Raw genomic sequence first — 26,536 nt, 5'->3', positions numbered from 1 at the left:
TTGCCTCTTTTTGTGGGCCCCTGTGTAGAGAGACCATTGCTCCATGGGGTGGGCCAGTAATTGACATAATCTAAATTTATGTCCTCATATTGCTGTCTAATGGTTTAGGGATAGTCCTTCAATAAAGTGTCAAACACCTTTCTCAGGGACTGCTGCTGTCTGGGCATGTCCAGGCCTGTGCAGTTACAGTGTCCAGTATTTCTATAGATAGTACATGCCCGAGTTAATAATCTGATGCTGACATATCTCACTCTGTCACTGTAATAACTTCAAAATGTGTAAATTTAAAAAACACATTTGGTAAATGTTATCCCACTTTGCATGGCAGCTAATCAGTATAGTTCAGTTCTGCCCTGTTTACATCTAGTGTATTTTTAAAGAAAATAATTATTACTAATATTGATATTCCTCACCTCTTTAAATTTTAGGTGTCCCTTTTCCACCAACACATCGCTTGTCATCTGAAGAAGTGTTTGATATAGATGGAAAACCTAGGGTTGACATTTTGAAGAACCACTTAGTAAAAGAAGGTCGGGTAGATGAAGAAATTGCACTTAGAATCATCAATGAGGGTGCTGCAATTCTACGAAGAGAGAAAACTATAATAGAAGTTGAAGCTCCAATTACAGGTAATACCTTTACCTTTGATGCTCAATACCTTTGATGCTCAAAGTAAAAATTTCACATAATTTTCATTAGAAGGCCTTTTCTTGGGGGGAAAATAAATGTAAAGATATCTTTATCATAACAATCATGTTGAACTTTCCCTCAGAGCTACTTTTGTATAACTCTCCTTGAGTACTCAACATAACGTTGCATCAAAAAATTATGCGGAAGAAGGGAAGGAATAAAACCTGTCTGGAAAAAGCAGTAGGATTGGTAATACAATGTCAACAAGCAAAGCAGTTTCTATAATCTTAACAATAATAAATGTTACTAAAAGATGTAATAATCCAGAAGAGAAAAATGAGCTTCAAAGAGAAGATTGGATTGTACTGCAGTCTAAAATTTGTGGGATGGTGCTAGAGCATCCATTTGCTGAAATAAATATTTTGAACAGGAGTTGTGAATGAGGAATATTCATGATTGCTTTCCCTAAGAATCCAAGTTTTCATGTGAAATGTGATGATCTCTTGGTAGTCTTAACTGAAACAAGTTAAGACTAACCTGATAAAACTGTTGTGTATTATTTAGTACAATAGAAAGGACTTGATCCAGTTGGAAAGTTGAAATGGCTTTTGTTTTTGAAAAGATACTGTAATACTTTCAGGTTCTGACCAGTCACAGACCATATTTGACTTGGATAAAGATGCTACTTTAATCTTTTAACTTTTTATTTTAAAAGAAACAAATAACCAGATTAAAAACGTATTGTTTACATTATATAGCTGCCATTCAGAGTGAATACAAATTGATTATTTATGGAATTTTTTATTTCAGATATTTTAAAAGTTCAAATTAAATACATTTTTCTTTTTAAAATAAACCTATTCATAATTTCAAATTCAATTTAACCTATGTTTAGGTCTAAACTTATTATACTATATTAAAATCATCACAATTGAATTTAAAAAATAATTTAGTGGTACGTTTGCTGCCAAAGTCTTCAAGAAAGTCAAACCACTGAACTGGTGGAAGTCATTAGCTAAGCACTTGAAATCAGAGTTTGTTGAATTGTTAAACCAGCTTTTGACAGCAGTCGCCTCTCCTGCAGGTGTGGAGAGAATACTGTCGTCATTTCAGTTTATTCAACTTGTTCACTTCAATGAATAGCTCATTCAGAGTTGAAAGACCAAATGGAAACTGAAAAAAGCAGGAGAGCTTGTCTTCCACTCCCAGTCTATCAATAAAAATGAAGTAAGAGGAGATGAGCTCTAAAATCTTAAACATGATGACCAGAAATAATCAGTTCAATTCACTAATTACTGGTAATACTTCCTTTGTTTAAAAAATCAGTTAGTTTTACATGTAAAAGATGTTTTGATACACTTTTTTAAACTAAAAAATAATTTAAAATAATTGTGCATATTTAATTTAATTCTACTTTCTATCCCAATGCAGCTTGACATGAGTAAAAAATTAATTCTCTAGTAAATAAAGAAATGTCATTCACCTTTTTTTAAAATAACTGAAAATTAAGAATTTGAATAAATGTTAAACTATCTAATTGCTTAAATAAATGTGTCTAGATATAGCGTATCCTACTTGTTAGCAAAAAAAAGAAGTACCAAATTTAATGTAAAGGCTATATTTAGTTGTAAATCAACATGTTTTATTGTTTACCAGACAAGAAGAATGAATCTTTCTTTAGGAAAATATGTTGTGTCTCTGTAGTTAGTTTATACATTTTTTCCCCCATAAATAAGAGAGTTCATGTTCATTTAAACTGTATTTTTGTTTCAGTGTGTGGTGATATTCACGGCCAGTTCTTTGATCTAATGAAGCTGTTTGAAGTTGGAGGATCACCTGCTAATACAAGATACCTCTTCCTTGGTGACTATGTAGACAGAGGTTATTTTAGTATAGAGGTAACTGTATACATTAATTTGTTCTGTCCTAAACCTTACTGTAAGAAAACTTTTTTTTATCTTCTTGTAAAATACACAGTTCTTCTGACCTCTGAATGTGAATTCTTCCTTGCTATGCTTCATTTAATCTCAGACAGTTAACAAAGACGTACTGACTAGTGGCTCAGCCTGCCCTTTTGGAACCACCAGCCCTACTGATTTCCCCGCCTTCCCATAGCCATCTTTGCAGAGGATGGACTGTAGGGCATCTGTAGCATTCACAGTCCATGCTCTTAACATGTAGCCAGGGGCAAGAAGTATGCTGTATCCTGCTGCTTCTGAGATTCTCTCAAGCTTCATTGGTCCAGGAGTTGGGAAGTGTTGGAGATCTGGTCCAGAAAGAGTTGGATGGTAGATTAAATTTAGAGTTTAACTTGACAGTGCCTTTAAATTTTAAAGTTAATTTTAAAAAAAAGTTTGACACGAATTAAGTTGTAAATATATTTGTTGGCATAGCTTTTTAAGTAGTCTACGCTTGGGCATAATGCATGCTATTTTGTAGTATTTTAAAATTGTAATATTTCAGAAGCAGCATGCATATGTGTACCATTCAGGTGTGTGCACAGTGCTGTTTTGCGTTGTTGGTGTGATAAGCAAAAGATAATGCAGTGATGCCTCAGAAATCAACATATAAAGAATAGTTAAAATGAAGGATACTCCCCACAGCATTCCTTGAATTTCATGTCCTGTTTTGGTTGATTACAGAAATGCTTCTGCTTATATTGACAGGTTTCAGAGTAACAGCCGTGTTAGTCTGTATTCGCAAAAAGAAAAGGAGGACTTGTGGCACCTTAGAGACTAACCAATTTATTAGAGCATAAGCTTTCGTGAGCTACAGCTCACTTCCTCAGATGCATATCGTGGAAACTGCAGCAGGCTTTATATATACACAGAGAATATGAAACAATACCTATTCCCACCCCACTGTCCTGCTGGTAATAGCTTATCTAAAGTGATTTCCAGCACAAATCCAGGTTTTCTCACCCTCCACCCCCCCACACAAATTCACTCTCCTGCTGGTGATAGCCCATCCAAAGTGACAACTCTTTACACAATGTGCATGACAATCAAGCTGGGCTATTTCCTGCATAAATCCAGGTTCTCACATCCCCCCCACCCCCATACACACACAAACTCACTCTCCTGCTGGTAATAGCTCATCCAAACTGACCACTCTTCAAGTTAAAATCCAAGTTAAACCAGAACATCTGGGGAGGGGGGGTAGGAAAAAACAAGAGGAAACAGGCTACCTTGCATAATGACTTAGCCACTCCAAGTCTCTATTTAAGCCTAAATTAATAGTATCCAATTTGCAAATGAATTCCAATTCAGCAGTTTCTCGCTGGAGTCTGGATTTGTAGTTTTTTTGTTTTAAGATAGCGACCTTCATGTCTGTGATTGCGTGACCAGAGAGATTGAAGTGTTCTCCGACTGGTTTATGAATGTTATAATTCTTGACATCTGATTTGTGTCCATTTATTCTTTTACGTAGAGACTGTCCAGTTTGACCAATGTACATGGCAGAGGGGCATTGCTGGCACATGATGGCATATATCACATTGGTGGATGTGCAGGTGAACGAGCCTCTGATAGTGTGGCTGATGTTATTAGGCCCTGTGATGGTGTCCCCTGAATAGATATGTGGGCACAGTTGGCAACGGGCTTTGTTGCAAGGATAAGTTCCTGGGTTAGTGGTTCTGTTGTGTGGTATGTGGTTGTTGGTGAGTATTTGCTTCAGGTTGCGGGGCTGTCTGTAGGCAAGGACTGGCCTGTCTCCCAAGATTTGTGAGAGTGTTGGGTCATCCTTTAGGATAGGTTGTAGATCCTTAATAATGCGTTGGAGGGGTTTTAGTTGGGGGCTGAAGGTGACGGCTAGTGGCGTTCTGTTATTTTCTTTGTTAGGCCTGTCCTGTAGTAGGTAACTTCTGGGAACTCTTCTGGCTCTATCAATCTGTTTCTTTACTTCTGCAGGTGGGTATTGTAGTTGTAAGAAAGCTTGACAGAGATCTTGTAGGTGTTTGTCTCTGTCTGAGGGGTTGGAGCAAATGCGGTTGTATCGCAGAGCTTGGCTGTAGACGATGGATCGTGTGGTGTGGTCAGGGTGAAAGCTGGAGGCATGCAGGTAGGAATAGCGGTCAGTAGGTTTCCGGTATAGGGTGGTGTTTATGTGACCATTGTTTATTAGCACTGTAGTGTCCAGGAAGTGGATCTCTTGTGTGGACTGGACCAGGCTGAGGTTGGTGGTGGGATGGAAATTGTTGAAATCATGGTGGAATTCCTCAAGGGCTTCTTTTCCATGGGTCCAGATGATGAAGATGTCATCAATATAGCGCAAGTAGAGTAGGGGCTTTAGGGGACGAGAGCTGAGGAAGCGTTGTTCTAAATCAGCCATAAAAATGTTGGCATACTGTGGGGCCATGCGGGTACCCATAGCAGTGCCGCTGATCTGAAGGTATACATTGTCCCCAAATGTGAAATAGTTATGGGTAAGGACAAAGTCACAAAGTTCAGCCACCAGGTTAGCCGTGACATTATCGGGGATAGTGTTCTTGACGGCTTGTAGTCCATCTTTGTGTGGAATGTTGGTGTAGAGGGCTTCTACATCCATAGTGGCCAGGATGGTGTTATCAGGAAGATCACCGATGGATTGTAGTTTCCTCAGGAAGTCAGTGGTGTCTCGAAGGTAGCTGGGAGTGCTGGTAGCGTAGGGCCTGAGGAGGGAGTCTACATAGCCAGACAATCCTGCTGTCAGGGTGCCAATGCCTGAGATGATGGGGCGCCCAGGATTTCCAGGTTTATGGATCTTGGGTAGTAGATAGAATATCCCAGGTCGGGGTTCCAGGGGTGTGTCTGTGCGGATTTGATCTTGTGCTTTTTCAGGAAGTTTCTTGAGCAAATGCTGTAGTTGCTTTTGGTAACTCTCAGTGGGATCAGAGGGTAATGGCTTGTAGAAACTCGTGTTGGAGAGCTGCCGAGCAGCCTCTTGTTCATATTCCGACCTATTCATGACGACAACAGCACCTCCTTTGTCAGCCTTTTTGATTATGATGTCAGAGTTGTTTCTGAGGCTGTGGATGACATCTTCATCATCTGGACCCATGGAAAAGAAGCCCTTGAGGAATTCCACCATGATTTCAACAATTTCCATCCCACCACCAACCTCAGCCTGGTCCAGTCCACACAAGAGATCCACTTCCTGGACACTACAGTGCTAATAAACAATGGTCACATAAACACCACCCTATACCGGAAACCTACTGACCGCTATTCTTACCTGCATGCCTCCAGCTTTCACCCTGACCACACCACACGATCCATCGTCTACAGCCAAGCTCTGCGATACAACCGCATTTGCTCCAACCCCTCAGACAGAGACAAACACCTACAAGATCTCTGTCAAGCTTTCTTACAACTACAATACCCACCTGCAGAAGTAAAGAAACAGATTGATAGAGCCAGAAGAGTTCCCAGAAGTTACCTACTACAGGACAGGCCTAACAAAGAAAATAACAGAACGCCACTAGCCGTCACCTTCAGCCCCCAACTAAAACCCCTCCAACGCATTATTAAGGATCTACAACCTATCCTAAAGGATGACCCAACACTCTCACAAATCTTGGGAGACAGGCCAGTCCTTGCCTACAGACAGCCCCGCAACCTGAAGCAAATACTCACCAACAACCACATACCACACAACAGAACCACTAACCCAGGAACTTATCCTTGCAACAAAGCCCGTTGCCAACTGTGCCCACATATCTATTCAGGGGACACCATCACAGGGCCTAATAACATCAGCCACACTATCAGAGGCTCGTTCACCTGCACATCCACCAATGTGATATATGCCATCATGTGCCAGCAATGCCCCTCTGCCATGTACATTGGTCAAACTGGACAGTCTCTACGTAAAAGAATAAATGGACACAAATCAGATGTCAAGAATTATAACATTCATAAACCAGTCGGAGAACACTTCAATCTCTCTGGTCACGCAATCACAGACATGAAGGTCGCTATCTTAAAACAAAAAAACTACAAATCCAGACTCCAGCGAGAAACTGCTGAATTGGAATTCATTTGCAAATTGGATACTATTAATTTAGGCTTAAATAGAGACTTGGAGTGGCTAAGTCATTATGCAAGGTAGCCTGTTTCCTCTTGTTTTTTCCTACCCCCCCTCCCCAGATGTTCTGGTTTAACTTGGATTTTAACTTGAAGAGTGGTCAGTTTGGATGAGCTATTACCAGCAGGAGAGTGAGTTTGTGTGTGTATGGGGGTGGGGGGGATGTGAGAACCTGGATTTATGCAGGAAATAGCCCAGCTTGATTGTCATGCACATTGTGTAAAGAGTTGTCACTTTGGATGGGCTATCACCAGCAGGAGAGTGAATTTGTGTGGGGGGGTGGAGGGTGAGAAAACCTGGATTTGTGCTGGAAATCACTTTAGATAAGCTATTACCAGCAGGACAGTGGGGTGGGAATAGGTATTGTTTCATATTCTCTGTGTATATATAAAGCCTGCTGCAGTTTCCACGATATGCATCTGAGGAAGTGAGCTGTAGCTCACGAAAGCTTATGCTCTAATAAATTGGTTAGTCTCTAAGGTGCCACAAGTCCTCCTTTTCTTTCTGCTTATATTGTAAACACTGTTCTTGACAGATGTGAAGGCTGTATTTGCATCCTTTCAGAACATCTGGAAACAACGTATTTTAAACCATTGGAACTTATTCAAGCTTTACAACCACAAGAGCTATGAAATGCTTTGGAGTTGGGACTATATTCAGTATTTAATAAAAGCAGACTCATTTTATCCCCTCAGGCAGTGGGGACTTCTTTTCTTTTTAATAATATGCCTGTTATATTAGCTAGTATAAACTTTAAAAAACTATGTAATCGTTCATAAGACTTGCTTTTTTCTCATAGAGTGACTTGCCTGCTTCAGTGCTGTACAGAGTGGCTACTAATGGATCAGCACATTTCATAGTGGGGTATTTGACTGGAGCAGGATTGCTGCAAGAGCATGGGAGGGCTATGCTTTGTGGACATATGCAAAGGAAAGCAAAGTAGATTAAAATCACCTCCATCCCTGAAATTCCTGCTATAGTCTTTGTTTGGTTATCCAACAGCTTTTATCCAGTTTGACCTGGACCTTTTAAAAATTTTTATGTTTTTGATCACTTTTAAATCTCTTATCTTATTCTGTCTGTAATCTTTGGTAAATAAACTGTTCAGTCCCTGATAGAAAAGTACTTGATCTTTACTTTAATTTTGTGCTCAGAGACCTATTCTTAAACCGTTCATTTTGAAGCATGTTTATTTCAGTAACTCTTTCCGGTGTTAAAATAAAACCTTAGTCAAGAGCAGGAATACATAGACCTTGCCCACTTGAGTGCTGCAATAACACCCAGACAGGAGCCTGAAGACTGAACCCACTTTATACAGTATAGTCAGATGCCCTAATTTTTAATATTGAAGGGAGAGTCCTGTGGAAACTAACGGTTCCAGTATGAAGTAAGTCCAAGCTATTGGATCAAGATGAAGTTGACCTGTAAATTGTCTGTACTGCACTTCCGTATTAAAAATAAGGTGGCATGAAGAGTTTCGTGGGTCACACTGTAGCCATCCCTCACTTATTTTAAAACGTCAGTGCAGAAAAGGTACTGCTACAACAATGGTGTGTTATTTAAAGGGGTTTTTTGGTTTTGTACATACTGTCTGTTGTAAAGGCAAATGTATTTTTACTACTGAATGAATTGACATTAAAGTGCAAATTTCCAATGGCTTGTTTAAATAATTCCTAAATATAAATAACTAAAGATTCAAAAGGAAGCTACCATTTTGCCAGTCTCTTCTCTTACCAATATATGTTTGCTCATTTAATGTACAAATTTACTTAGTCAATAATAATTACCTTTTAAATTTGTAAAAGTCTTCAGCCTCTATCCTTATCTGTTGATTAGTACTTCCTTTGTTACAAACTGTCAGCAGACTGGGCTGCTGGCTGGGAAGCATTAATAAAGTGTTAATATTCTTTGAAATACAGCAGAACAATTTATAGCTATGGAAATACTGAAAGACTGGCAGGTATTTTTTTTTTTTTTAAATGTGAAGATTTTGTTTAATATACATCTTTTTGTTAAGGATTGTTTTGCTGTCAGATATTTGAATTAATCTTTGGGGTTTTCGTTTATGTTAAAAAGTGTGTTTGGATATATTTCACAGTAAATGTATCTTTAAAAAAAAATTAAAGTATCCTTTTTTGTGTGAATACATGCTTACTATTCCCCACAAAAACCGTTTTGGGTTTTTTAATAAGAGACTAGAGCGAATGACAGATTTAGACTTCTTTGTGTTGTTGTTTTTTTTTTAAGACTATCAAACAAAAATAACCTCTGAATCAGGTTAGTGTAGTTTGAGCATAGAGGAAAAAATAAGTTTCAATCTAAAACGTGCATTAGAATAATAAACAAAATGTAAGCCCCAGATTGTCCGCATTCTTGTCTCAGGTAGTAATGGATCCTAAATTAAGGGATTTTTTTTCCCCTGATGCTCTTCTGAAAATAGGGGGAGTTTGGTTTTCTTTCTGTAATTGCAGTAGTGGTAAAATAAAGCTCATTACTGTGATTTCACCATATACAAAGTCAGATAATTGAATAAGAATTAACTTTCCAACTTTGCTACATCAGTAATGTTTTTAACAAATTGTTTTTAAAAATAAAAAGAGCAGAACAATCTCTAGGTGTTCTGCGTGTTGCTGTTTTAAACATAAGCTTTTTTGTGTCATTGCTTCAGTTTTTACCAAAAAAAAAGCAACAAAACTCTCTCCCTTCCTCTACCAATTAATTTCTAGAATCTTTACTTTGAGGTCAGATTATATGAACAATAGATGTCTCCACAGATAAACTCATCAGAATTGTACTAAATTGACAGTATATTTTTATCGATGAACATCCACTGAAGTACACTTTTTTCCTGAGGCCTGTTTTTAACTGTTTTTTGAGGAAAGTAAAAACTTGCTTGCATAATTCAGATACTGAGTTTGTCATCTGAATCAGGAAAGCAATGTTATGAAATGATCCTCATTGTCAATATTCGAAATAGTACCTTGAGTGGCGCACATTTGAAGCCATTGTTAATGTTCTTTTTCTTCATAAGGGGACAGTGTTTTTTTTTTTGTTGGCAACCTTTCAATAAAAATTATTGTAAATTAATTTGTTTCATCATTGTAAACCTTTGTTTTTCAACAGTGTGTGCTGTATTTATGGGTCTTGAAGATTCTGTATCCAAATACATTATTTCTTTTGAGAGGCAACCATGAATGCAGACACCTCACAGAATATTTTACCTTTAAGCAAGAATGTAAGTACTATATTGGAATATAGTATTGGGTTACTACCAAACTAGTACTTTCCGTTCTGTTTTACAATTATCTCTTGAGAAACATATCTAAAAATGCTATTAAGGGACTGCTCCTGCAAACATTCTCATGCATAGTTGTATTGACTTAAATGGAACTACAAGCCATTATAAGCATGGTGGGAGCAAGTGTGTGCAGAACTGGACTCTGAAAAGATATATTTTATAGTCTATTTGTATATTTTAAAATCTTTTGAGGTTTAATTTTTATGGAAATTTGTGGAACATCAGCACAAAAGTCCTTGGCCTTGTCACTAAAAGATCTGAAACTCACCATTTATACCTTATTATTCTGTATAATAGGCTATACTACATGATTTGAAGTTATTTTCACTTTTCTGTATTATTTAACATTTTAAAAAATAGTTATAGCCAGGGTGGATTTGATTTAAATCACTAGTCAGGAAGACTCGATTTAATCATGGTTTTCTACATAAAAGTGCATTCTTGTTGGTAGTTGTAACCTTTATGCATATTCTTCACAACTCAGAGATAGATGTAGGTTTCATTTTTAGAAGGTACACACTATACAATTTTAAACAGTGATTTATTTTGAAAACTTTTCAGATTAGTTTTACAGTTATATCAGAAAACGAATGATTGTTTGGTTATTTCATTTACCAAAGGTAATTGAAGCAGATATTTATGAAATCATTGGGAGGTGAACTATCTCCACAGCTTACTCATTAATATTTGGAGGATTTTCTTGCCATGCTGTATTAGGAGGAGAACATCACCAGAGAGACATTCAAATTGTTTTATTTAACTAAAACAACGTTATGTATTCTGGATTTTTTTTTCTTCAACAGCAAACATATAATATTTTAACAGAACAAGCATATGAATTTTTGAATTTAGTTAAACATTCAAGTTTTTTAAAATCTGGTTTGTCTTTGTTAAAATTGTTTTTAACTAAAATAGTTAAATGAAATATTTTTTAAAAAAAATTAAATGGACTATGTCAGCCAGGTCAACATGAGAAACTTAAAATATTGCATTCTGCAGCTAACTCAGTCGTCTTCACCTTTATTTTCCTGATTGTTCATAATCTGGAAAAGAAAAACAAGCTTTCCTGCTTTTCCAGGTCCCAAACAATTTCTCAATTTGGAATGAATTAGTCCAAAGGAAGAAAATATTCTTTCTACACTGGCAGAAGAAGTTACTGCTGTTTAAGTGAGATTATCACTTCAACAGTCTCTGAATCCAAGTGCTCAAGTGACTTCCACCAGTTCATTGGTGTGACTTACTTTAAAACCTAGGGAGGTGGTAGAATCTCTATCCTTAGCCGTTTTTAAGGTCTGGCTTGACAAAGCCCCCTCTGAGATGATTTAGTTGGGGTTGGTCCTGCTTTGAGCACGGGGTTGGACTGGATGACCTCCTGAGGTCTCTTCCAACCCTAATATTCTATGATTCTATGAAAACATCATCAGCAAACATATATTTCTTGAATGGTGCACCCTTAGCTCTGAAGGTAATTATAGGTGGCATTACGGAGGAATGATTGCTGGATGTCCATGTCATAGCCAACTCCTCTTCTTCAGCAGTTAAGGTTTGACCCTGGTACCGAGTATTGAGAATATTTGCAAGAAAATAAGCTAGAGATAGTGCTTGCCCCATTCATTTTTTTAATGCTTGTAATTTAACGCCGTCGTTTCTCTTTTTAAGATCTCACTCAGTTCCTTCCAAATTTCAGCAGCATCGGCAATAAAACAGCTACTTCCCTGCATTTTGTTCAAGGCTACAGAAATAGGCTTCAAGGTACTCAGCATGTGTTCAACATTTCTCTTAAGCGCAATGTTGAGAACTGTGGCTGTGACAGTGCCATCTATTTTTTCACAATTTTGTTCATAAACTGTCATCAGATTAGACCAGTTCTTGAGATAGTGCTCAAAACAGTCCACTACTGAGTTCCATCGTACATCTTGTGGGAGAGTTAGCTTGGTTCCTCCCACTTTTTTCAGAGCAGCTGCTGCAAAGTGGTTGTTACGGAAGTATTTTGCAATTTCTACAACATTAGCCTTTATTTCTGGAACACTGAAGTCTTTGGCTAGGAGGTGCATCAAATGAGCACTGCAACGTATTTTATAAGCTTGGGACTCTCTTCTAAATAATGTCTTCTCATCTTGGATACATTTGCAGCATTGTCTGTGACCAAGCTGCATACTAGACATTTGAATTTTTTTCACAGTTTGTTACAGCTTTTACTGCTACTTCTTGTAAGTATTCTGCTATGTGTGCATTTCCTGATGTATCAATTGTTTCTGTAAGGAACACATTCTCTTCTACTGTTGTCACACAAGCACATACAACAGGATCATTGTGGACATTGCTCCACCCATCAAGACTCAGGTTAACAATTTTACCCTCTAGACCTTTTGCACACTGCTCAATTTCTCTTTCATACACTTTATCCAATTTGCCTGTGACATCTGCTCTGTTGGGTGGACTGTATCCTGGTCTTAATGACTGAACCGTGTTAATGAAGTGTGGGTTCTCAATCATACGGAATGGAGAGTTTGTTGCATAAACTGGGCAATTTTTTCATCAATTACCTCTTTTTGTAATCTGCTAGCTCTTATCACAAACTTATCTATGGTGGTTTCTGGATGATAGAGATTGGAAAAAGGCAAATATAGTGCCCATATTTTAAAAAGGGAAGAAAGAGAACCCGGGGAACTACAGACGGGTCAGTCTCACTTCAGTCCCTGGCAAAATCATGGAGCTGGTCCTCAAGGAATCCATTTTGAAGCACTTGAAGGAGAGGAAGGTGATCAAGAACAGTCAGCATGGATTCACCAAGGGCAAGTCATGCCTGACCAACCTGATTGCCTTCTGTGATGAGATAACTGGCTCTGTGGATATAGGAAAAGTGGTGGATGTGGTATATCTTGACTTTAGCAAAGCTTTTGATGCGGTCTCCTACAGTATTCTTGCCAGCAAGTTAAAAAAGTATGGATTGGATGAATGGACTATAAGGTGGATAGAAAGCTGGCTAGATTGTCGGTCTCAATGGGTAGTGATCAACGGCTCAATGTCTAGTTGGCAGCCATTATCAAGCGGAGCGTCTCGGGTTGGTTTTGTTCAACATCTTTATTAATGATCTGGATGATGCGATTAATTGCACCTTCAGCAAGTTTTCAGATGACACTAAGATGTGGGGAGAGGTAGATATGCTGGAGGGCAGGGATAGGGTCCAGAGTGACCTAGACAAATTGGAGGATTGGGCCAAAAGAAATCTGATGAGGTTCAACAAGGACAAGTGCAGAGTTCTGCACTTAGGACGGAAGAATCCCATACACTGCTACAGGCTGAGGACCAAGTGGCTAAGCAGCAGTTCTTCAGAAAAGGACCTGGGGATTACAGTGGACGAGAAGCTGGATATGAGTCAACAGTGTGCCCTTGTTGCCAAGAAGGCCAACAGCATATTGGGCTGTATTAGTAGGAGCATTGCCAGCAGATCGAGGGAAGTGATTATTCCCCTCTGTTCGGCACTGGTGATGCCACATCTGGAGTATTGCGTCCAGTTTTGGTCCCCCCACTACAGAAGGCATGTGGACAAATTGGAGAGAGTCCAGTGGAGGGCAATGAATATGATTAAGGGGCTGGGGCACATGACTTATGAGGAGAGGCTGAGGGAACTGGGGTTATTTAGTCTACAGAAGCGAAGAGTGAAGGGCGATTTGATAGCAGCCTTCAACTACCTGAACGGCGGTTCCAAAGAGGATGGAGCTTGGCTGTTCTCAGTGGTGGCAGATGACAGAACAAGGAGCAATGGTCTCAAGTTGCAGTGTGGGAGGTCTAGGTTGGATATTGGGAAACACTATTTCACTAGGAGGGTGGTGAAGCACTGGAATGGGTTACCTAGAGAGGTGGTGGAATCTCCATCCTTAGAGGATTTTAAGGCCTGGCTTGACAAAGCCCTGGCTAGGATGGTTTAGTGGGTGTTGGTCCTGCTTTGAGCAGGGGCTTGGACTAGATGACTTCCTGAGGTCTCTTCCAACACTAATATTCTATGATTCCCAAACTGGGTCTCTTTTATGGCCTGCTGCCTTTTTCCTTTCTAGTGATATGGTAGATCTCAGATCAATGAAGGCTACACTCAGAAAGACCTCAAGACTTCTGGAATATGCTGCTCAAACAGTTTCACTTTTGTTTCTATTGCCTGTCCCTCCCTTCTCACATTTATCTCTAGGCTTCTTCTCCTTGTCCAGATCTATTCTGCTCCCAACAATCTTCTGTTCGTTGAACTTTTAGAAATTTCGCACTTATAGAGAGAGGTAAGGCATTGACTCTGTGTACACAAATTTTGCAGAGGGACAATAGGGTTGAGGTCTGTTGTTTCTCACCTATACATATTTATTTATTTAAAAAACATTTTTGCTGTTAACAAGCATGTTATCTCTGGAGACACAAATCCACAGTTTGAGAACTGCAAAACTAAGCATCTCTGATGGTATCTTCTAGCCTGAGCACTGAGTCCCATTGGGTAGATAGAAAGATTAACCTAAATAATCCATACAGAAACCCCTGGAACCTCATAAAATTGGGTCCCTAATCCATGAACTATTGGAACTCATTTACAAAACTTTCTTAAACATTACATTAATATATTCTCTCATACTATAGAATTAGAATTTATAATCCCTGTTCCTTGATGAGATACATTATAACTCAAAGATATCTTCATTAAAACTATCTTTAGATAGGCTTTTTCCTCAAAAATCCGATTTAAATAAAAAAAATCCTATTTTATTTTTTAAAATCATTGATTTTTGTGCACCCTGGTTGTAATACTTTGTCCATATTTTATATTTGAGGATGCAGAGGAAGAGGCAAGTATAAGTTTAAATTTTGGAAAGAAATTTTTCTTGAAGCAGCTTTGCCTATGTCTTGATTTTTAAATTTAATAAAATGTGCCATTTTTCTATTTTTAGTATTTGCCATATAAAACTGTTTTTAAATGTGAAAACACCAATACGGTATTTTCTTCATGTTGCGTAATAGTCTTAATGATTTCTTTTTTCTTCTCTACAGGTAAAATAAAGTATTCAGAAAGAGTCTATGATGCTTGTATGGAAGCTTTTGATTGCCTCCCTCTTGCTGCACTTTTAAACCAACAGTTTCTTTGTGTTCATGGTGGACTTTCACCAGAAATAAACACACTAGATGACATTAAGAGAGTGAGTATGTTTGTGTATTTCTAAAAAACTGGGGATGGGGGATTTGTAAGACTCCTTTCAAATGTCACTCTTTGAAAATGTTAGTATATTAGTTTCTAGTTTTTACTGGCTCTTTGTAAGGACGAAACAGGATCCAGACACTTGGATTGAGGGGCAGGGTTTTTCTTCTTCTTTTTTTTTTTTTGTTGCAAAGAAGATGAAGAGAGGCTGAGGGAACTGGGCTTATTTAGTCTTCAGAAGAGAAGAGTGAGAGGAGATTTGATAGCAGCCTTCAAATACCCGAAGGGTGGTTCCAAAGGGGATGGAGCTCGGCTGTTCTCAGTGGTGGCAGAAGACAGAACAAGAAGCAATGGTCTCAGGTTGCAGTGGGGGAGGTCTAGGTTGGATATTCTTCTAATCTTCTATGATTCTATGAGTAATCATGGATTTTATTATACCAAACACATACGCATAATTGCAGTTAAACAACTTAGTTTCTAGAGTAATGTAATTGAATCAAGACATTTAAAGTTTGGTCTTTAATTTATGCACACACTTTAAGTTCTTTACTGGAGAAGGGCTAGAGTTCTTAGCACTTTGCAGGATTGAGCACCTAAAAGCTAAGTGTTGCCTTAAAAAATCAATCAGTGTATTAAAGATCAAGTTTAATTTAGCCCTCTAAACTTAAATATGAAAAGTCTTTTGGTTCTTGTTAGCTATTAATAATATTGAAATAAACAAATTTGTGGTGTTAGTTTCACAGCTTGACATAGAATTATATTTTAAATTTAATTTTTGTATAAAGTTATATAATTTGGCATTTTCTAACATATTGCCTCTAACGTTCGGCAAAACTTTTATAATGGGTTTATATATGCTCTCACTAAATATAGCTATACTGTGTGAAGAATGTACAAAATGAATCAGACTCTATAGCTTAATTTGTTTTCTCATCATAAGAGGGTTTTTTTTAAATGTCCGTGTAATTTTAATTTGAAAACTTGTGTGTTTCTATCTTGATAGTGTGGATATTTTTTTTCTCAGAAAAACCTTGGACTTATAAAATTGCAATATAATGTAATAGTACAAGAATCCGAGTTACTCTTATGGAAAATTGTTAGATTACTTGTTTGCCTAGCAACCTCTCAAAGTGGTCCTGTTCATATGGAAAGAGCTGTAGTTATATCAGTAATTAAGGAGGATAAAAATACGTTTTAAAAAAATTATGTGCTATTAAATATTTAGTGTATCAGTTATTTCATTTTAATGGAATACAAGTGTTGTGATATCAAGCGTTCTGTCTGATAAAACCATTGACAAACAAGTAGGAGTTACCTCACATGGAATGTTGATGTCAGGTGGTGGTGGTCCTATCATATTAAAATTTTTAATCTTCTGTTGATTTCTCCTTGAATATTTCTCTTCAGTTTGCAGTTAACTGATCTTTTTTCATCTGACATCTTGACTGTAGCATTTGGTTCCTCCTTCACAAGAGTGGTATTTCAAGTTTTGGAACATTACAATAAAGTATCAGGTCAGAAGCATTTTATGCTTAGACTTAGACTTTCAAATCTCAAACTAGTCAATTTGGAATAAAAAAAAAATCAGTTATAGGAAACTCGTAAGATGCCATTATCTGGTCGAGAATCCACCACTGCTTCTACCAGGTCATCAGCAAGTAATAAAGGGCCTGAAAGGAGGTCTTCCTTTACTCTGTGCTCGCAGGTCTTCTTTTAAAAGGTGGGGATGGGTGGGAAGGGAGGAAGAATCACGTGGCTGGTGACAAGCCAACTGCATGAAAAATGAAAAACCAAGTCAGTCATGGTTCCAAAAAAATTCTTGGTCTACTTTTTTGCCACCTATGAGTTGTCTGACGCCTTAGGAGAAATTGATAACATTTTGTTGGTTCTGTTGGGGAAACTGGACTTCGGAGGTCACAGCAAAGAAAACCAAAGATCAATCACTATTTAATTTCTGATGCAAGGGTCCCTGAATTTTACATTCTGTTTGTATTGAATGATTCTTACACCACAGGGAGATACTATCTTTCTATAAAGATCTGGCTCCTTTAATTTCTGCATTTCTTTACCACTTGGAAAACTTTTAAGGTTGACGGTCTGTACCGTCTTATGTCTTTGTACAAGCTTCTGTCTTGTTGTACAAAGGTGGTAGTAGCTATAATGGACAACACTCATTCAGATATCTTAGGAAATATTGAAAGTGAGGCAGGTTCTGTCTCTAGAAATTGGGTTGATTTTCAAAAAGGGATCCCATCAATTTATTTTTAAAAATAAAATTCTTGTTGGAGAAACAGCTTGCCTCTCCTGTCACCAAGAATGTTAGCAGTCAGCCAATAAAACCCAACCAAGAATCCAGGTTCCAGACAACGGAAGGTAGGGCAAAAACTTTTTTTTTTTTTTTTTTTTGGCTGGGATCATCAATCACATTGTTCCAGGAAATGTAGTAGGAGCTGACAGTGACTCCTGTATTTGAGTTGCTCAACATCTTTCATTATAAAAGATTCTTAGAACCTTCTTTTGAGAAGCTCTCAGACCTCCATTGTGTGCAGCAGGTCTTTGATCACAGCAGGGTTATAGCCCTAGGTTTGGGGAAGTGCATTTTGAATGTGATAGGAAATTCCATTCACATTTGGCTGAGTTATAAATTTTTGAAAATCTTTATTTCCTGTCTCTGGCATGTTTTGTACAGATAACTTTTGGTAGCACACCAGACACCCTGAACCTTCTAAGACTGAATGGCACTAGTGGCAACAATCACAGGAGCATAAGCTGCATTAGAAATCCCTGGGAACAGAAACTTAGCCCAGCTACTGCCAAAGCAGCAGTATTAACAATGGAGAAGTAAAGGAGAGACCCCATCCGGGATGACCCCAACAACCCCTGCTGGACGCAACGTATGATCAAATAGTCGTCCACTCTTGGGGACACCACATGACACAGAAGCCCTTCCACTGCCCAGGAATGGAATGAGATCCTCTGCAACACCCTCCCGCCCAACAGCGGCAGTTCTGGGCTTCCCCCCAACAGCAGCAGTGGGAGTCCCTGGCTGCTCCCCTCTAGTTGCAGTCCTGGGCCGGCTGTCCCCTCCAGCTGCAGCGGCGGTTCCCAGCTGGACACCCCTACCCCCTGGTAGCGGTCACCAGCCGGCCCCGCAGCCCCAGCGGGCGTCCCAGAGGCCCTCTTCCAGAGCAGCCAGCTGCACCCCCTGGAACCTCCCAGAACACCAAAGATTTAGTCAAGAGTGTATAGTACGAGTCATGGACAAATCACAGGGCTGTGAATTTTTGTTTATTGCCTGTGAGCTATTCATGACTTTTTTATTAAAAATGCCCATGACTAAATCTTAGTCTCATACATAACCATTGTTTCATTGTGTTGTGCATCCATCCTCCTTTAGTGTCTGGTTCACAGGGGATAATAGCCTTCTCTTCCTGATAGCTAATACAGTTAGTCTTGTAACTTTTCACTATGGTCACTGGAAATGTAACAGAGCCACTAAAGTAAGTGTTTCCAAATGGGTCAGAAAGGACATCTCTGAAGCCTCTTAAAGAAAAGGTAAGAAGCCTTCTCCAAAAATGGTCAAGGCCCATTCCACGAGGTCCACAGCAATGTTATGGCAGAGAGTATAAAGCTTTGTATGAAAAAATATCTGCAGAGACTCTAGGTTGTCATGTCTTCATTCTTTGATTAAATAGTCCAATGTGGATATGTTTTTTGGATGCTGCATTTGGTTGTCTGGTAGTTCTTAGTTCCCTTTTATTCCACTTTTTCTGTGCTGTTGCTGCTTTCTAATTCCCAGTGGTGTCTTCAGATTGGTAGATGAAGTGTGCCTGAGAAAAGGACAATTTTGTTCCTTCTCTGTAAATTTACTTTCTCACAACATACACATCCATCAGTCTGGAGGATCTCTCACCTCTTTTGATAATTAATTATCTTCATTGTTCTCAGTTGTTGTATGTTCAAGTCATCCTCTTATTTTTTTGGCATGCATCTGCCTTACACAGAAGAGGAAACACGTTTCTACAGATCCTACCTCTCTCATGTGGTGGGTGGCATTTACTTTGTAATGCTTTGGCATTGGTGGATGTGTATACTCTACAGGTAAGAAGCAAAACTGACCTAATATAATATTTAAATCAACTTTGTGTTTGTTTTTTAAACAGCTAGATAGATTCAAAGAGCCTCCTGCATTTGGACCGATGTGTGACTTATTGTGGTCAGATCCCTCAGAAGATTTTGGAAATGAAAAATCACAGGAACACTTCAGTCATAATACAGTCAGGGGATGCTCCTATTTTTATAGGTAAAAAGAAATCTAGGATTTCATTGACATTTTAGTACTAAGAGTTACACTTTACTAAAAAAAAAAAAAAAAAAAGATTTTACTCATAGTTATTTTCATTTCACAGCTATCCAGCAGTTTGTGAATTTTTGCAAAATAATAATTTGTTGTCGATAATTAGAGCTCATGAAGCACAAGATGCAGGGTAAGTGTTTTATGTCCTTACAGAAATTATTCAACAATACAAAATAATCACTTACTGCTTTATGATGCAAATTAAGCTGTTTGTTTTACAGCTATAGAATGTACAGAAAAAGCCAGACTACAGGGTTCCCATCATTAATAACAATTTTTTCGGCACCTAATTACTTGGATGTCTACAATAATAAAGGTAAGAATTTAGTGTTAAGGAGATTATATTAAATTAAAACTTCTTTCCAAAAAAATACTCTAACAGTAACACTATACAAAATCAACACTATTCTCTAGGTAGAACGACAAAAATCCAAGCCCCCAAGCCTTTTGAGTCAAACTAATACAATATGTAAAACACATATGGGCATAATTGTAATGTGTAAAATAAACTGTGTAAAATAAATGAGAATGTGTAAAATAAACTGTGGTGATCTCTCATAATGATGATATCCAGAAATGATAAAACCAAGTGTGCTTTTCATTTTTAGAAGTAGCCACTGCGACATTACTCAGGGTGCAATATGGACTGACAGACAGCTCCGTCCCCTCAATTCTCCAACCTGGGATGTCTTTTACACTGCTTTGCTGTGAGAGCAGCCACTCCTGTTCTGCCTACATCCACCCTCCAGCATGTAAATCTGCTCTATTATATGAATGCTATAGCCAGCCACTCATGAATTACGCTACAGGGCAACACCAGCAAACTCCCAGTCCCAGATTTTTCCCCAGAAATGTGCGTCTTGTACTGCCCAGCCCCTCCTGGACAATACAAGGTCATATAAAGTCTGTCATTTCATTAATAGAAAATGATATGCACAAATGTTGTTATCCCAAATGAAGTTTCCCAAACACTTCAATCCAAACACACACTGGTTTAAATAAAACAATAAAACAAGTTTATTAATGACAGAAAGATAGGTTTTAAGTGACAACAAATAATGAGGCATACAAGTCATAATTGGTTACAAGTAAATAAAAGGTAAAACGCAACTGATACCTAACTTAACAAACTAAGTGAATTCAAAGCATAAGGGTCTCTCTCACTATATGTTCTAGCAGTTTTACTGGTTGAATCTTCCAGCCAGGATCCCTCCCAAGTCCGATGATGCTTCCTTTATTCTTCAAGTGTTGTTGATGCCGTGAGTAGAAATGGAGAGATGATTTGGGGCATCTGTTACCCATTTTATCTTTTCTTCCTCTTTGAAAATCATCTCCAGCTGGGATTCAGGAGACAGTCTGTGGGATGGGAACTTCCAACTGTTTCTTTGCCACCTTGTACATTTCTCGCTCTTACCCTTTTTCCTGCCAAAGAATGGCTGTTTAACCAGGTGATAGTCCATTTGATCTTGTTGACACCTGGCTGAGGCATCAGTTTGCTTTTTGTTTTTGAGGAACTGGTTTGTACCTGCTTTTTAAACTTGGAATATGTCTCAGTAGCATCTCATAACTTTGTGTACAATGTTGCCCCACACATTTTACCAGGACAATAATGATCAGCAAATTGAATTTTCAAATGATACCTCATAAGGCATACTTTGTATAAAATCCATTATAGTTTTGTAAAAATGGTGAACATAGAGTGGTTCTTCGAGTGATGTCTTTGTGGCTGCTACTTCAGGTGTCGGTGCATCCTGGAGCCATCAATCAGAGATTTAAGATAGCAGTGTCCCAACTTATGCAGTAGATGTCTTGCAGTGCCGTGCATCTCATCTAGCATGCACATGACCCGATCCTTTCAGTTCCTGCTCAACCGTCCTCAGCCTGAGATGGAGCTCTGTGGCAGTGTTCACAGTTCTTCACAAAAAACGTAGAAATAGTATAATTTAGATAGTTAGACAGCAAGATTTTAATAGTAGTTAGTTTCACTTAGATAGCTAGAAGTTAAGGAGAAAAACTATTTTTTTTTTTTTTAGGTTTTCCCCTTCCCCATAGTTTCCTCACAGTGGGGAACATTCAACTGTTGAACGATGTCTGGCTCCCCAGGCTTCAAAAGATGGGGCTCATGTCGTGAAGCGATGCCAGTTTCTGATGGACACTTGTTATCTGTCCGATGTCTCGGTGAGGTGCACATCCCACAAAAGTGCACCCACTGGAGTAATTTAAAAGCAAGAGCCAGGCACAGCCAGAATCTCCGCTTGAAAATTATCTTAATGGCGAAATCTATCCAAATGGAGACAGAAGAATGGACCTCATCCTCTCCAGGCACCCCCACTTCAGGAAAAGAGGACATGCCATCCTCTAAAAGATTGAGGAAGAGAACACCAACTTCGCCGCAGAGAGCACCACAGAAAAAAAGGCAGTCTCCTGCCAGGTCGCTACTCTGATGCTGACAACTGCATGGGTGAGCACCTTTGATGCTTCGGGCACCTCTGGCACCATCCACACTGAGACCTCTGCCAAGCCCCACCACAAAGAGACTGAGTCAAGGCCTAAAAATAGACACGTCTCCTCCATGGCACCAACCTCACTGGTGAGGGACACTGTGCCGAGACTTCCCGAGGAACCATGCCTCCACTTCCGGCACCAACGGTGCAGTCAGCACCCTGATGGGAAAATCCAAAACGGCACCACCCATTTCACAGTGGGAAACTATCACTTCCAATACAGAGTACTACTGTTCGGCCCGTCCACCACACCAAGAGTTTTCTCCAAAACTCTTGCGGTAGCGGCAGCACATTTACACAAACGAGGGATAATGATTTTCCTATACTTAAATGATTGTCTCCTCAAGAGCTCGACTCAACAAGAAGCAATATAAATGGTCCAGAAGACAGTTGCATTCTTCAGGAATCTAGGGTTGCGGATAAATGAACAAAAATCAACCTTAATTCTTGTACAACAACTGGTCTTCATTGGGGGCACACCTTGACACCATAGAGGCCAAAGCATCTTTGCTTCTGAGCAGATTCACAACAACAAACCTTATATCGGTAATCAGCAGCAGCCCCCAAAAACCTGCATGAATAGGACTACAACTAGTAGATCACATGGCAGCCACAACATTTGTGGTAGGACACACAAGACTATATATACACTGCCTATAGGGCTGATTGAGCTCTATAAGCTGTGTGTGTGTGTATATATGTATGTGTATACACTGCCTATAGGGCTGATACGTACCCAGCAAGCACAGCCTCCACAAACGACTAACAGTTCCGCCAAAAGTCTTGGACTCTCTACACTGGTGGACAAGACCAGAAAATGTATGCATGGGCATCCCCTTCCAGTAGGACCCTCCCCTGATGATGATCATGACAGATACATCCCTGATAGGTGGGGCTCCCACGTGAACCAACACACGGTTCAAAGCAAATGGTCTGACGAGAAGACCCACTTATACATCAGTCTACTCGAGCTGCGCATGGTACACAATGCCTGCAAACATTTCCTGTCACTGATAAAGAACAAATCAATTCGCATAATGACCGACAACATTACCTGCATGTTTTACATCAGTCGCCAAGGAGGAGCCCGATCACATTCACTATGCACTGAAGCCATGAAACTGTGGAACTGGTGCATTCACCACATAATAAACATCTTAACCTCCTACCTTCCCGGCTGCCAGAATTCGACAGCAGACACGTTAAGCAGACACTTTTCTTGGGAGCACGAATGGGAAATGAAGATGTAGTCCTCCAATCCATATTCCAACGATGGGGAGCTCCCCCCTTCGACTTGTTCGTATCCCCAACAAACCACAAATGCCCACTATTCTGCTCGAGAGCAGAGATGGGATCCCGATCACGGGGAAATGCCTTCCTCATCCCATAGGATGCAACACTCATGTACGCATTCCTACTGATCCCTTTGATCCCCCAAGTAATACGCAAGATACGAATAGAAAAGGCTAAGGTCATCCGGATAGTCTTGATGTGGGCCAGACAGGCCATGTTCTTATCATTACCCGATACACATGGCGATATGCGCCCCACGAGTTCTCCCTCTTCGGGCAGACCTTCTGTCATGGAACAATAGTTGCACTCTACACCCAAATCTGGAGAAACTTCTACCTGAAAGCGTGGCTTCTGCATGATTCCATTATGGTGAGTTAGCCTGTTTGGAACAAGTCAAACACGTATTACTAAACGACAGGAAATCAACCATGCATAAAACTTACCCTCAGAAATGGAAAAGATTCTCCTCATGGTGTCAAGAAAAACAGTTGACTGCCACTACAGCACCACTAGTGCTGGACTACAAATTGGAGTTAAAACGTTCGGGTCTTGCAACAAACTCGATCAAAGTGCATCTCGCGGCCATTACAGCATTCAGTCATGGGATCAAAGGGACCTTGATATTCGTGCATCCAATTACTAAACCCTTCCTCACCGCTCTACAGAACATTTACCCAGAGGTTCGCCAACCCACTCTGGCATGGGATCTAAACCTGGTATTGAAATGCATCACCAGACCGCCATTTGAACCTTTAGTCACCTATTGCTTACGCCAGACTAATAAGTGAGATAGGGGCCCTTTTGGCTGATCCTCCCTACACAATATTCTTAAAGGAAAAGGTCACGTTACGACCCCACCCAAAGTTCCTACTGAAAATATCGTCACCCTTTCATATAAACCAACCAATTCACCTTCCCATGTTTTACCATAAACCACACGGGAATCCAAATGAAACCATTGTGCATATATTAGGTGTTAGACATGTGTTAGGCTTGGTTCTGTCTAACTAGAACACTTTCAGAAAGTCCCTGAGACTGTGTCCATGACCGAACGTTCAAAAGGCAGTGCTATATCCACTCAGACTATCTAAATGGATCTCCACCTGTATTCAACAATGTTACCCAAACACACAATACAGAACCTCCTGAGAACATCAGATCCCATTCTACATGCTCTGTATTGACCTCAATAGCATTTCTAAACCATGTACCTGTAAGAGACACATGTAGAGCGACTACCTGAGCCTCTGTCCATATGTTTACTGATCGTTATGCAATCATTCAAGGCCTGATGCCATAATTGGCCTAACTGTACTTGCCTCTACAATACAAGCGAACCCAAAGTCCTTCCTAACCTCTGAGGGGCATCGCTCTACAGTCACCTGAAGTGGAGCACCCACAGGGACATCTCTCAAAGAAGGAGAGGGTTACTCACCTTGTGCAGTAACTGAGGTTCTTCGACATGTGTTCCCCTGTGGCTGCTCCACTGCTCACCCTCGTCCCCCCTACTTTGGAGTTGGCAGTAAGGACTTCACAGTAGAGAAGGAACTGGAGGGATCGGGCTGCGCGCACTCTAGATGAGGCAGCAACGGCACCATGAGACATCTACTGCGCACACATGACCTGTGCAGATACTGCTCCTGTAAATCTCTAATACTTGAAGTGAAGCACCCACAGGGGGACACATCTCGAAGAACCTCATTTACTGCACAAAGTGAGTAACCCTCTCATACAGATTGTTACACCCACTGAGTGCTTTCCAAACTGTCTGGGATGCTCTGTGCTCTCAGGAGTTCACATTGTAAATACAAGCTGAGAAATAGAGGTTAGAGGCAGAGGAACCAGTAGTAGGCAATTTATATACGAGTCAGCTCAATTCGTGGCAAGCCACACTGTAAAAGTAAGCTTTCAAATGTGGACAGGGCAGGGACCATGCAGATGAGCTGTGGGATGTAGTACCATACTGTGTGGAAGGAGGCATGGAAATAATTGTAAGAGAAGCTAAAACAGTGGGACAAAGGTGGAGGCAGGTGGAGGGCAGCCTGAGGCTTGACAAGGCATTGTAAGTAAGGAGGGTACAGAGGTAGGCAGAGCTTTGAAGGTGATGAAAAGAAATTGAAATTTGATTGTGAATGTTTAGCCAGTAGTCGATTTAAAATGTGGAATAATAAAAAATCTGGAGCCAGTTATACTGTTGTTTTTGAGTTGAATGTTTGTTTGTGACAATACCTGAAATGGCACTTTTAGTAGTTTTTCCTTTGTGTCCATTATTAAGTTAAGTATCAGTGGAATTCCGTATTCTCCTTAAAATGTACCTCTTCTAAATTGCAACATAAAGTGATTTTTCATATAACAAAGTTCTCTGTTAGAAATATGTTCCATTGTAATCATGAGTGAAGGATCATAGTGTCTCTTGCATATATTTTTACATAAGGTGTAATATAACCATACATATGGAAAAAGATAATCGAATCTTCCTGATGATTTTGTTTTTATTATACTTAGTGTTAAGGATAAAAATTCTTGCCTTAATTTCTAAATGTTGTTTTGCAGCTGCTGTGTTAAAATATGAAAATAATGTGATGAATATTCGACAGTTCAATTGTTCTCCACATCCTTATTGGTTACCAAATTTTATGGATGTCTTTACGTGGTCATTGCCATTTGTTGGAGAAAAAGGTAGAGAACTATGCTGTACAAGCAAACTCATAAAGTCTTTGTGTTTTGTATGGGTGTTGCAGGTTTATATTTACCTGAGAGAAATTAAGTGTATGACTTCTCTCAAGGAACTATGTTCATCATTGCCACCTACTCCTTTGTTTGTCTAAGTAGGGTGCAGACTTGTGAACGCTTGTCCCAAAAGACCTTTTGCAAGGTTTTGTAAGTCCACATGTGAAAGTGCTGTAGCATGTCCATGAAGGATGGTGATCTGGGACATGAGGTAGTCTACAGCTGTTGGTTCTCTGCTCCCCCTGCTTTTGGCTGAGGTAGCTTGATTTTTGTCTGATGGAGTAGAGGAGGGAATGGAAACGTTTAGAAGAGATTAAGCACTTGTCTGCATAGTTTAATGAAAACCGCCTTCCTTCTGAAGTATCTCTCTGAATCAACGCACAATTTCAATAAACTGTTTCCACTCTACAGAATAATTTACTTTCCTAATCTTAATTGTGTAGAATTCTTAAATATTGTCTAGTTATGATGGATGTTCTTTTAACTTT

The 26,536-nt window shown here is 39.4% G+C and overlaps 1 protein-coding gene across 5 annotated transcripts in view; it reads left to right on the top strand.

Annotated features, from left to right (window-relative positions):
- Positions 1-26,536, top strand: part of PPP3CB (protein phosphatase 3 catalytic subunit beta) — a 91,643-nt gene that overhangs the window by 16,488 nt on the left and 48,619 nt on the right. For all 5 annotated transcript variants that reach the window (XR_014712511.1, XM_084635205.1, XM_084635203.1 and 2 more), the window contains exons 2-9: positions 429-629; positions 2,404-2,528; positions 9,817-9,928; positions 15,020-15,165; positions 19,328-19,467; positions 19,574-19,651; positions 19,743-19,837; positions 25,872-25,997. Coding sequence is in view for 4 of the 5 variants with exons in the window: in XM_084635205.1 (XP_084491331.1) it covers positions 429-629; positions 2,404-2,528; positions 9,817-9,928; positions 15,020-15,165; positions 19,328-19,467; positions 19,574-19,651; positions 19,743-19,837; positions 25,872-25,997 (1,023 nt within the window). In the remaining variant the exon portion in view is untranslated. The remainder of the gene's footprint in view (positions 1-428; positions 630-2,403; positions 2,529-9,816; positions 9,929-15,019; positions 15,166-19,327; positions 19,468-19,573; positions 19,652-19,742; positions 19,838-25,871; positions 25,998-26,536) is intronic.

The sequence above is a fragment of the Lepidochelys olivacea genome (genome assembly GCF_965140295.1).
Source record: "Lepidochelys olivacea isolate rLepOli2 genome assembly, chromosome: 7".
NCBI classification, from domain to species: domain Eukaryota; kingdom Metazoa; phylum Chordata; order Testudines; family Cheloniidae; genus Lepidochelys; species Lepidochelys olivacea.
This window is presented reverse-complemented; position numbering and strand designations above follow the sequence as displayed.